Genomic DNA, 12,639 nt, shown 5'->3' on the forward strand with positions numbered 1-12,639 from the left:
AGTTATTTTTGGTACGTTTTTATGACTCGGAATATGCGTATTATTACCTCTCAGTAATATATGCATATTACACCTCGCCGCTAAAGAAACAATTTTGGGGTGAAACGACAAAAGTGTTATGTTGTTTCTTACAATTCAATTATCAAGATACAATTTACAAAATCAGTATTTACTAAGTTTTACAAGGTTTAAGTGTTAAGTTTCCACCCTTACAACTGGTTTACAATGGGTTGGAAATATTTTACAATATTTGGTTGATTAACATTTGTTGAATAATAATTATACATTATAAATCTTTGTTAATTACAACTTATACTATGAACTACAACTATACTGTTACTTAATGGTTATTATTGTTATTTTTTTTTTTCTTTTTTCTTTCCTTGTTTTTTTTCTACCCCTAGCCTTAATTGGTTTCCCACTACAATAAGAATAGATTGTACTGGGTTTGACCGTTTTCATTATATAGTTAAAAAATACATCTGGTTAATATTACGTCGGTAACTGGATCATGACAATCTACGACCCCCTCATGGATTTGGCCATATATCAATGTGTGACACTCTAATAAATTCAGAGTCCCACCATTTTTTTTTAATATAATGCCCAATGCGTATTTTAGATATCACTTGTTTATTTCGACTCATGTCTTGTAGTACAAGGTCGTTATTATTATTATATGAGTGATGTATGGTTGTTATGTCCAGATATTTTTTTTTTACATGTTTTATTCCTAATTTTTCTATTAAAACCTTATCTGTGTTACCATTCCAGAACACTACACATGGAGCTTTACCATCCGCGTGCAAGTACTTATATATACGAGAATGCGTTAGAGTTGACGTGTTGTGGTCGACAGAGAAGCTGACCGACTCACTGATCTGGGCATGTATACGTGTTGTCAACTCTGGGCATTTCTTTTTTATCGTAAATACTTTGTACGCGAAATTGTGCACTCGATCGTGGTGGTGTTCTTCCTGGTACCTGCTTGGCTTCCCTGCTTTGGGTAAGATGATGGGGTTTCCTATCAATCTTACTGGTTGGTATTTGTTGAGGGTGTTGGCCATTGCCCCTGTTACTAGAACCCAATCTCCTCGTGGCAACGGGGAAAATTCTAGGTCCATGACTACGAACTTTATTTTAGAACTAAAAAATAAATGTATTAGTTTAAATTTTATGTTTGATTAATTATTGTGATATATTTTTACGTTATTTTTATGGACTGTAATAGATTTACGTCCTTTTTTAATAATAATGTTATGTTCATTTAAAATATCTAGTACTTCGTATAGTCCTAGCCAAAGTGATTCTAGTTTAGTTTTATGTGCGTTTTATTTTAATAATATAAAATCGCCTACGTTTATGTCTAATGGGTTTTCTTTTAGATCATAACGCTCTTTCGTTTTATGTTTATTATTAATTAATCGTTCTCGCGCAATTTTATGTGCTTCTTGCATATTTTGTTTTATTTCGTATATGTAATCGTCATAGTTATAACGTGGTTCAGGTTCCAATTTTAATTTAATAGGAATTTCTAATCTTTTCCCGTAAACTAATTCATATGGCTGATATTTGGTTACTGAATGTTCCGTAGAATTATAAACAAAGAATGCGTAGGGTAATAATATATCCCAGTTATCTAGTTTTTTGTCAACATAATGTCTTAAATATTCACCTAACGTTCGGTGACTTCGTTCTAAAGTTCCGTTGGATTGTGGTCGAAATGGGCTAGTGTGTAATTTTTTTATTTTTAATAATTTGCATACTTCTGTGAAAGTTTTACTTAAAAAATTCTGTGCCTTGATCTGTTAAAATTTCGTTAGGTATAGAGTGTGTTGTAATAAAATGTGTAACAAATGCTTCTGCTACAGTGTTTGCAGTATGATTAGGTATTGGTGTTCCGATAGAATATTTAGTGAGATCGCACATCATAGTAAGTATATAATTATTTCCAGAAAAAGTAGGAGTTAATGGACCTACTATATCTAAAAATATTTTCTCGAATGGCCTTGATGCGGTACTTGTTATGGCAAGTGGCTGTCGCGTGTGTTTATTGGAGATTTTATTTTTCTGGCATGATTCACAATTTTTTATAAATTCTTCTACGTCTTTCCGCATTCCTAGCCAATTATAATTATGTTTAATTCGTTTTAATGTTTTGTTAATTCCGAGATGCCCTCCTATTAGTGAATAATGAAATTGATTAAGTATGTCTAATTTTTGTTCTTGGGTATAATTATCATAAGCGCATATGTTTATCTCGATAGTTTTTTTACGGAATATATATCGTATCATAGCTCTGATTGTATCGTATTTTAAACTGTCTGATTGACCTAGTTTATTCATTACGAGTTTATTTATGTTGTTATCTATACAGAAGTTTTTTAGATTTATGAGTGCAACATATATGTTTTCATATGATGTTGGTTGTTTATCTCTGTTTTTTTGTTATCATAAATATTATAAATCTGTCGTTGTTTTTAAAGTAACGTATATCGCCAATTAATTTACTGTCTGGGAGTGATTGATTTATTCCGAATTTTTTTTTGATCTTATAATTGATTCCTTCTTTAATATTATAATGCTTAGAAATTTCGGAAACAATGTGATACTCAGGATTAGTATCCAATAAATTTTCTGATGTTTCTTTTATATTATTATTAGTGATTAATTTAGTACTTATGTCTTTAATAAAGTTTTCATACGTATTTTCTATGATTTCATTTATTGTATACATTCTAGTAAGAGCGTCAGCTTTGTTGGTAGAGCCTGCTTTGTATTGTATGGAAAAAATTGTATTCTAACAAATAATATTTCCATCTGGCTAATCTAGATAAGGGATTTTTCAAGTTCATTAAATAAACTAATGGTTGGTGATCAGTTATGATAATGAAATGAGTATCTAGTAAATAGTGTTTAAAAAATTTAACTCCAAAAATAATTCCTAAAAGTTCAGTCTCAATAGTAGAGTAGTTACTTTCAGCTTTATTTAATGTTCTACTCGCATAGCCTACGGGGAAGTCTTTTCCATCGTGTATTTGTGATAGGATGAAAACACCGAGTGCTTTACCTGATGCGTCAGTAGTGAGATAAAATTTCTTTTCGAAATCTGGGTATTTTAATATTGGATGTTTACAAATTGCTGTTCGGAGCGTAACGAATGACCTTTGGCACTCTTCAGTCCAATAAAATTTTACGTCTTTGCATAATAATGTTGTTAACGGTTTAGCGATAGCGCTATAATTTTGTATGAATTTCCGATAGTACCCACTTAAGCCAAGAAATGATTTAATTTGTTTTACGGTTTTTGGAGGAGGATAATTAAGTACAGCTTGAATTTTTGTTTCGTCGGGTTTAATTCCCTCACTTGTTATTTTATGACCGAGATATAAAATTTCCCGTTTTAGAAAATTACATTTGTGTGGTTCGATTTTTAAATTATGTGATTTGAGTCTACTAAAAACTTCTGATAACTTATTTGCGTGTTCGTTTAAAGATCTTGAAAATATTAGAATGTCATCTAGGTAAACCATTACTTTAAGTGGTGTTAGACCTGAAAGAACGTTGGTCATTAATTTTTTGGAAAATTGCGGGACTTTGTTTCATTCCCATTGTCATTCTTTTGAATTCCCAGTGACCTTCAAGCGTACTAAAGGCTGTGAATTCGCGTGAGTCTTGTGAAAGAGGTATTTGATAAAATCCTTGTGTTTAATCAATAACAGAAAACATTGTACAATTACCTAATCTATCTAAAATTTCATTAATATTTGGTAGTGGGAATACTTCGTCTATGGTAGCGTCGTTTAATTTTCTAAAATCGACAACTATTCTATATTTTTGTACACCTGAGTTATCTAGTTTTTTCTTAACTAGAATAAGTGGTGCATTAAATCCGCTTAATGAAGGTTGTATTATGTCGTTATCTAACATTTTATTTATTTGTCTATTTATTTCCGTTTGTTGAGAAAATGGTAACCTAAATTGTCTCTGATGTATTGGTTTTTTAGCGTCTGGTTTTAACTTAATTGAATGCTCTATAGTATTAGTACATGTTAATTTATCACCTTCTAGAAAAAAATACGTCGGAGTATTTCTCGCATATATTTATTATAGTCTCCCTTTCGTTTTTTCGTCATGTGATCTACTTTTATTAGTTTCTTTATTTTGTCTATTCTGCTATTGTTATCCATTTCTATGTTAAATGTTAATATTTCGTAATCATTTTCGTTATTATATATTAATTTATTTATTTCGTTATCTGTAAATTTTTTATTTGCTTCGGATATATTTAAGATACTAATTATGGCATAACCGTCTTTTACGTGTGTTAAACTTTCGCTACAGAACAAATCTTGTGATAATTCTTGTTTTTGTATTAAAATGCATTTATTATGTACTTCTGTGTTTTTTATCGGGATTTTGATTATGGATTCTGAACGTGCATTTATTGTGTAACAATTTTTTATTGTTTCTTTATTATCATGATTTGTTAAGACTAATGTATTATTCGCGATATCTATTATTGCTTTAGATTCGATTAAAAATACTTTTCCTAATATTCCGTGTTTTAATAAAGGAAATTGTGGTCCTACGACTTCGAATGTTACGTTTATTTCTTCGTTATTAGTTATAATTGGGATATTTATTCGACCTATTGTATGTATTAGTTGTTGACTAATACCGCGTATATATATACTTTATTGGTTTCGTCGATGAATAAATCATTTTTTAAAAATTGTAATTTAATGATATTAATATCTGCCCTAGTATCGACGAGGAGATGCAATTCATCAATGTTACATGCGCTAGATTTACATTTTATATGATTATCGATTATTGTTGATAGGATGTGAAAACAGTTTCGTATTGATTGTTCGTTATCGGTGTTTCGTTGTAATTCTCGGTCGCGCATTGAATTTGTTGTACCGTACGCGGCGCGCGTTGCGAGTACGATGTGGCATTTCCCGAATTAGTATATTGACGTGCGGCGTCTTTTTGTCTAGAGTAGCAAACGTCCATCGAATGACCTCGTTTGCCACAATAAGAACACATTATTATTTCGCTTCGTATGGGAGGCCTATTGTTATTATTAGTATTAATCAATTCATTGCGTTGAGGTGGTTGATTATTATAATTATGGTTATTAAATTGTTGCTGTTGCGTGTTTCTTGGAAAAAATTCGCGATTATTAAAATTGTTATTAAATCGTGGATTAAAGTTTCTTTGATTATGATTTCGTTGTTGTGCGGGATGACTGTTATAGTTTTGATTAATAGGTATATTTAAGTTAGTTTTGCTTTTTTGTGTTAAATTAGTGATGAAGTTATCTTTATCTATGTCTTCTGCTAAATCGAGCTCTTCTTGTAAAGCAATTGATTTTGCTTGTTCAAGTGTTTTTTGGGTCTCTACTACGTAATGTGGTTCTAATTGGTTTGATAAATCCCTTTATGTGCTAGAGTTTGCTCAGCTAACTGTTTTGTTATTGCTTTTGCATCGTTTTCGTTTTTCCTGTTGTGTATAAATTCGCGAGTTGATAGTATAATTTTTCTAGCCTATCTGTGTATGACTTAATGTTTTCGTTTTCGTTCATTTTAATTGAATTTATTTGTAATTGTAACGCGGATGAAGAATAATGAGAAGCATATGCTTCTTCTAGATGGTTTTTTTATGTATATCCATTTACTGGTATCTTTATATTTTAAACATTCGGCTGGTTTTCCCGTGAGTTTAGTTAATATGTAACGTATAAGTAAGGGTACATTAATTATATCTACAGAATTTACGGCAATATCACAAGCATTTATAAATTGGGTTATGTTTTCCTCTCCCGAACAATAAGGAATAAATTTAAAAGCTTTGTCTATTGCCATAGTAGTAGGTATTTCTGATATGACTGTTGGGCTAGTCATTTTTTTATTTTGTCGTTTAGGTGTTTTTAAAAATAGATGTTCTATCGGGCCTTTACTCCTAGTCACTATTTGAGGTGGACTAATTAATAAACTTTTTTCGAGTTCTTTAATTCTATTCTCCCTTTTTAATTGTTCCTCTTTTATGCTTAAGTTGTTTGGTGTTATGTCTAAATTGGGTGTGCCTTCTGTCGAGTTTTTAGTTGGTGGTTGCTCTAGATTTGCAAGTTCTAGAGGAGACGTATCGCTAATATCAGTATAGTCGTTTTCATACATATGAGTTGTAATATTGTTTATGTTAGTTTAACATAATAAATTTGAGATTTCAATAATAATAAATAAGTTTCAATAATAATTCACAATAATAATAGAATTTAATAAAATTCTCAATTATAACATCAATAAACTTCTTAGTAATAAGTTTAATATAAATTCTCAATAAAATGCAATAAATTCTTCAATAATAAGCTTTCTCAATAATAATCTCTTTCGATAATATATATTTTATATATTATATAAGCTGCATACACCAGTAATACATTCAATAATGATTCTCAATAAAATCTCAATAATAAATCTCAATAGTAAATCTCAATAATGATTTTCAATAAATCTCAATAATAATTCTCAATAATATTTTTCAATAGTTTCAATAATAATTTTATTACAACTCATATGTAATATTAAAATAGGTTAACCTGGTATGATGTAATGTGTACGTACACAGTCTTGATTTGTTATATTTTATAATTATAATCGTATGCTTACGCCAAGATGACTCGTGGAGTTGTTATATTTTAAAGGATGTAAGTGAATGTTGATTGATGTTGATTGTTTGATTGAAGTTGAGTGTTGATTGAAGTTGATTGTTGATTCCGCAAAGAAAAGTGATCAATTTTTTCTTTAATGAAATTGACTCAAAATTCCAATGAACGATGTTCGAAATGCCGACTGCGCCACTGTTACGTGGTACCCAATAAAAACAGGTACCTATCGTAATGATGTTGATGGATCAGGGTAAATTGATTCAATGATTAATTTAAACACTTGTAAACACTTTAATAAATACAGATACAAATACAGATACAGATATAGATACAGATATAAATTATAAATTCGCGCGCTAACAATATCGAAGACGAAACTCAGAAGGGCTTCGTCTGATAGCTGGACACGTCTGCCGTTGGTGGTGAAACGGAGCCTTTATATACTCTGTTTGATTCTATTTTAATTGCGTTGTTTTCGGCACGTGGCTATCCTTGGCCTGGTTGTCTTATTTGAACGATTGATGTTCGCGGTTTCTTGTGATCTGAGATTTGCGCGTGGCACTCGTTAAAGTTTATGTGTGCAATAGTTATTTTTGGTACGTTTTTATGACTCGGAATATGCGTATTATTACTTCTCAGTAATATATGCATATTACAATACCTACTGTTAAAAATTAATAAATTTATATTTATATATGACGGTACTAAATGTTTGTAAAATACTATAGAAAATTAAAATTAGCGATTCAGCATATAATCGCTTAGCATATGAACGGATAATCTGACAACTGATAAGTAACATAATGTTACGTCAACATTATGTGCCAATTTGTAGACAGAATGATTCCTTGTCACTTAAGGTAGGTTTTCTAAGCTGGGACTAAGCAGTAACGACCACGTGATTTACTGCTCTATAACTCTATCATAATAATCATATAAGCCTTGTCGTGATTTCTCCTAAGTCCGATCGACGAGTGCTTGTCAACATTAGTCGTTGTGTTTGATGATCGTAGTGCTCTGGAAGCAGTGTATTATTTGCGTGGCGTTTCGATTTTATTCCAAATGAAACTATTATATATTTTTATAAACGAACTTATTCAATAGAATAATATCAAAAACTTTATTCGCTTCAACTGACGATGAACTCTATGTGGAATGAGTCTTATATATAATTGAAGTATACATTATTTCTCCTTCTTTCTCCACTTTTAATAAATATATGACTACTTTTATTATTATTTGTAATTACTTGTTCCATTTTTAGTGATCAATAACGGTAGATAAAAAATAAAATTAGCGTGTGCACAATGAAATATCGAGCTGAACCAAACTAAACTGAAAATAAATGCCCGCCGCAACATTCAGTCTTGGAGTAGGAAACCAATATACGCTCAACGATCAGTCGTTGCCGCTAGTCACAGCTCAGAAACCGTACCTTTAGATAAATGTATTTTTAGCTAAAAAATACGATTCATGTAATCAATTCAATTGTTCGTAATTTAATATATCAATGTATAATTTCTGTAATGTTTGATTGTCCCATACTAAACAGTAAAAACATTTTGTTTAATTTTATTTCAGCTCGAATAACTTCTAGTAGCTTTATTTTTAAATGATTGTATTCGATAAATTAATTAATTTTCACATGTTTGCAATTTTAGGTATCAGTGAAAGTTCCAGATGTAAGTTTTACGAACCTTTTGGTAAAATCGCTCCAGGAATTTAAATGTATGTTACCTACTATGATGTTCGGTATTTCTATACCTACAGATGAAAATGTCGTTATAAATAGTAAGCTTATTACATTACAATAAATTGAGAACTATGATTATATTTTTGGACCCAAGTTAAATAACCAATTTATATAATTTTTATCAGTGTCGACTCCAATATATTATAATTTGGTACCTGTGTGGAGCGTACGTGAATATCTCGCCGCCGACCGACACACACACACACACACACAAACACTCGCGCACATTATAGCCGTTATTTTTGTATTTATTTTTGTTTTTATTATATTTTGTGTTGTGAGTTATATAATATGCTAATCAGTTACCGGCGCGTTATCTGCTGTCACCGGCTCACAGTTGCACGTATTTTAACACGGCCGCCGCAATTTTTGTCGCTGTTCGTCCGTCGTCGTGAGCAAAACGTCGCGAAATTAAATTTACGTTTTTGTTACCAGGCGCGAATCGCCAACATTTTTTTTAATTTTTGTTATTGGTATTTATAGTGTGCGGTAATCGCCACTGATTTATATTTTATATTATTTTATTGGTTGTGAGCGCTAAGTGCCACATATTTATATTTTTTGTGTATCTGCAGTGTATTTAAGGTTCTGGTAGCGGCTGGCCAGCAGTGCTCCGATTTATCCGTGAGTTATATTTCTTAATTATTATTATTATTGTTTATTATCGTGCCATAAGGGCCGCATATTATATTATTTTTTTATTTTCTTGTTATTTACACTTGTTGGGCCAGAAGGGCCATACATACATATTATATTATTGTTATTTTTATTTATGTGTGTGTGTGTGTGTGTGTGTGAATTATTCGAACAATTGTATATATTATTTTACTGTACAGGTCGTGATAACCGGCCGCAGTAGACAATTTACTTACTATTACCTACTCATTATATTATTTATTTACAATTTAATTGTTCGGCCAATTCATTACCACACACAGTTACCATTTTTATTATTATTTATTTTATTATTACATTCAATTTATACATTTTTACGTGTTGGGCCAAAAGGGCCGTAATTTAAATCATCATCTTTTTAATTATATTTTGTGTTGCCGTGAATTATTTATTTTATTATATCATTATTATACAGCAACACTAATTACTATATTTTGCGTCATAATTTTTATTTTTATCTTAGTTACCTTTTCTGTTTTAGTTTAAGCACACACCCACACGAATACACACATACACACACCACTTACACGCATAGTCGGACAGTAGTCGCGCGGCGATCCCAACCACTGCTGTCCGATCTATTTACAAAATACACACATTTTACAAAGGTCGGTCGGTGTGTGAGTGCAGCGTACGGAGTATTTAGGTAACCGGGCGCGCGTATCAATGCTTTACGCTCCCGGTCCGTACAATCAGGATTACGAACTTCCAGTATTTTGTTTCAAAAAATAAACTTTTAGGGACTTCCTGAATTTTTTATTTGATGAATTGGCAGAATATAATTATAAATTGTATATTTTTTCTATATTTTACTCTACATATTTGTAATTCAGTTTTGTTTTTTGTTTTTCATAAAAGATCAATTTTCGCTAAATATATGTGAAATACATTTCGATCACTTCCAAAATTAATAATCATATTTTTATAAATATAAATGTATGTAAAATCTAAACTTGTTTAGTTCTTCGTAATTCGTCTGTATTATGACAATTATTAATACATAAAATTAACACAGACTTTTTGCTTTCAATTTTAATCTAAATGGTCTTGATACCAACCAGGGCAGTATTTAAGATTTTTTCGCCCACGGGCAACAATATTTTGCCTCCCCCATTTCCAATGTAATATATAAGAACTCCAAAGAGAGTCAATTATGTATTTTTAACTACTCAACCAAAGCCGGTCGCTACGCTCGCGAATAACTTCCCATTTGTTTATACCTTAACACAAAACGTATTATTAACGTACTAAAATGTATTATAGTTATATAAATATTTATATATATATAAGTAGGTATATAAATGTATTACCTATGATTTCTTACCATTACCGAATAAGTAGAAAAAGTAAATTAATTTAAATTAAAATGTTTAAAATATAACTTTTTAAGTCCGGATAATAAATAATGGCAAGCCATATTTGGGTTACATTTATATTTTATGGTGATGCATGTGAAAAATCCTATAAAACTGTAGGTACACAAACTATTAACCAACAAAACTAACCAAATTAAAAACAATATAAGTTTGCCTTTGTTCTTTACACATACCAATAATATATATGAATGAATACAAATTACATTTTATCAAATCATTTTCAACATAGGCCATTCTACCAAGTACCAATACAGTGAATATATTTTAACTTAGGAACACATTGATTTCTAGCAAGTAAAATTAAATTTATCAAATAACATAGTATTCCAATTTGTATGATACAACATCTCTACATTTTTAATAGTAAATAAAGAAAAACAAGAACTTACAACGTAAGTACTATTTACTTCTTATAATAAACATATTCAATAGTATGAACAGTGAATTATAACAAACAATAAGATTTTTTTCTATAACTTTTTTCTAGATTGAATAGTAGCAAAATTATCAATAATGTCTTCATATTTAATTTGTTTTGTTATTTCTGATTCAATATTCAATATAGAAAGTGCATTTAATCTCTCTTAAGATATTGTTGATCTTACATAAGATTTAATACGACGTAGAGTTGAAAATGACCGTTCAGAAGTACAATTTGAACACGGAGTACATAAAAACATGTGTAAAGCAAAACTCACATAAGGGTAGATGTCTTCTAATTCTTCTGTTTTTAACATAGAACTCATAGCAATTATAGTTGTTGGAGGATTTTTTTTTACTTTTAATGTAACTTTGGAAATGAACACATTCATTAATAAATACTACGAGTACATCTAAATCTTTTTTATATATTGAACACAAATGTTCCGCTGAAACACGAACTTCTGATGATTTTATCTTGGTAAGTTTTAAAAAAAAACTATACTTAAGATCACATTATCATAAGTTAACTTTCTACTTGTTAATTCTTCTATTAAAGAATCACATATCACAAAATATGTATTTACTTTAAATTCTAAGCTACCGGCTAAATTAATTTCATTATCATAAGTTGTTTCATCATGATATTTTGACCTTCTTTTTATACGTTTATAAATTGTTTCATATATATTTTTACACATTCTCAAGGCTAGTTCTTCTTAATGTGTAAACATATCATCTGAACGGAGATTTATCTTATCAATGATTCATATTGATCACAAACAGTACATCAATATTAATACATCAATACATCAATATTAACAGATTGTAGATATTTACTAGCTACATTAAATCGTTGAAGTATATTACCCCAAAATAATGACATAAAGGTAACTTCAAAACGGTTCATCAATTTAAGCAAACCACGAGCTTCATTATGGGTATTAGGTTTTTCATTTATATTTTCTGATAAGTCACACAATCTTTGTTTAATATTATCCCAATTTTGGTTCAGAGCTTTACATGCATCATCTCGTGCGGACCATCTTGTATCAGAGAGACTTTTTAAGGTTAAATTTACTTTAAGTAAGTTCAAACGATGAGTAGATGCAGCAAAAAATGTATAAATATTCTGAATAAAATTAAAAAATATATTGGCTTCCTTGCAGAAACTTGCTGCACATGATCCTACTAAATTCAAAGAGTGTGCTGAACAAGGAACAAAGTCAGCTAACGGGGAAATTTCTTTAATTCTAGCCTGGAGGCCTGAGTAAAGACCAGACAGATTTTTCGCTTTGTCATATGACCTCTTAAATATGTAATATCAATATTAAATTTTTTTAAAATAGAAAATACTGCATCAGCCATACACTGGGATTTATGCCCAATATTTTCTAAAAAACATAAAAATCTTTCTACTGGTAAACCTCCATTATTTACATACCTTAATAAAAAGAAAGTTGATCAACGTGTGCAATATCTGGAGTTGAATCAATAATTATAGAGAAATATTGTGCACTTATGACTTCTTCGACTATTTTATTTTGAACTTTAGATGCCATCAATTTAATAAATTGTTCATAAGTTGAATGAGATAAGTAAGAAGTATGACCTTTCCCAGGATTACCATAATTTGATAAATGATTGACCAAAAAAGGATCAAACTCAGCGATCAATTCAAGACACATCATAAATTTACCATTGTGCGGTGAACCAATATTTTCATTGTCACCTCTAAAAGG

At 30.2% G+C, this 12,639-nt stretch overlaps 1 protein-coding gene across 1 annotated transcript in view; it reads right to left on the minus strand.

The window, feature by feature from the left end:
* Positions 1 to 11,061: 11,061 nt before the first annotated feature.
* Positions 11,062 to 12,639, minus strand: part of LOC112689067 — a gene marked incomplete at its 5' end in the record, with an annotated part of 2,553 nt that continues 975 nt past the window's right edge. The window contains 4 exons of the mRNA XM_025562571.1: positions 11,062 to 11,267; positions 11,738 to 12,029; positions 12,090 to 12,206; positions 12,367 to 12,631. Coding sequence (XP_025418356.1) covers positions 11,062 to 11,267; positions 11,738 to 12,029; positions 12,090 to 12,206; positions 12,367 to 12,631 — 880 coding nt within the window. The remainder of the gene's footprint in view (positions 11,268 to 11,737; positions 12,030 to 12,089; positions 12,207 to 12,366; positions 12,632 to 12,639) is intronic.

Source organism: Sipha flava, unplaced genomic scaffold, assembly GCF_003268045.1.
Source record: "Sipha flava isolate LNK unplaced genomic scaffold, YSA_version1 428_pilon_pilon, whole genome shotgun sequence".
In the NCBI taxonomy this organism is placed as follows: Eukaryota; Metazoa; Arthropoda; class Insecta; order Hemiptera; family Aphididae; genus Sipha; species Sipha flava.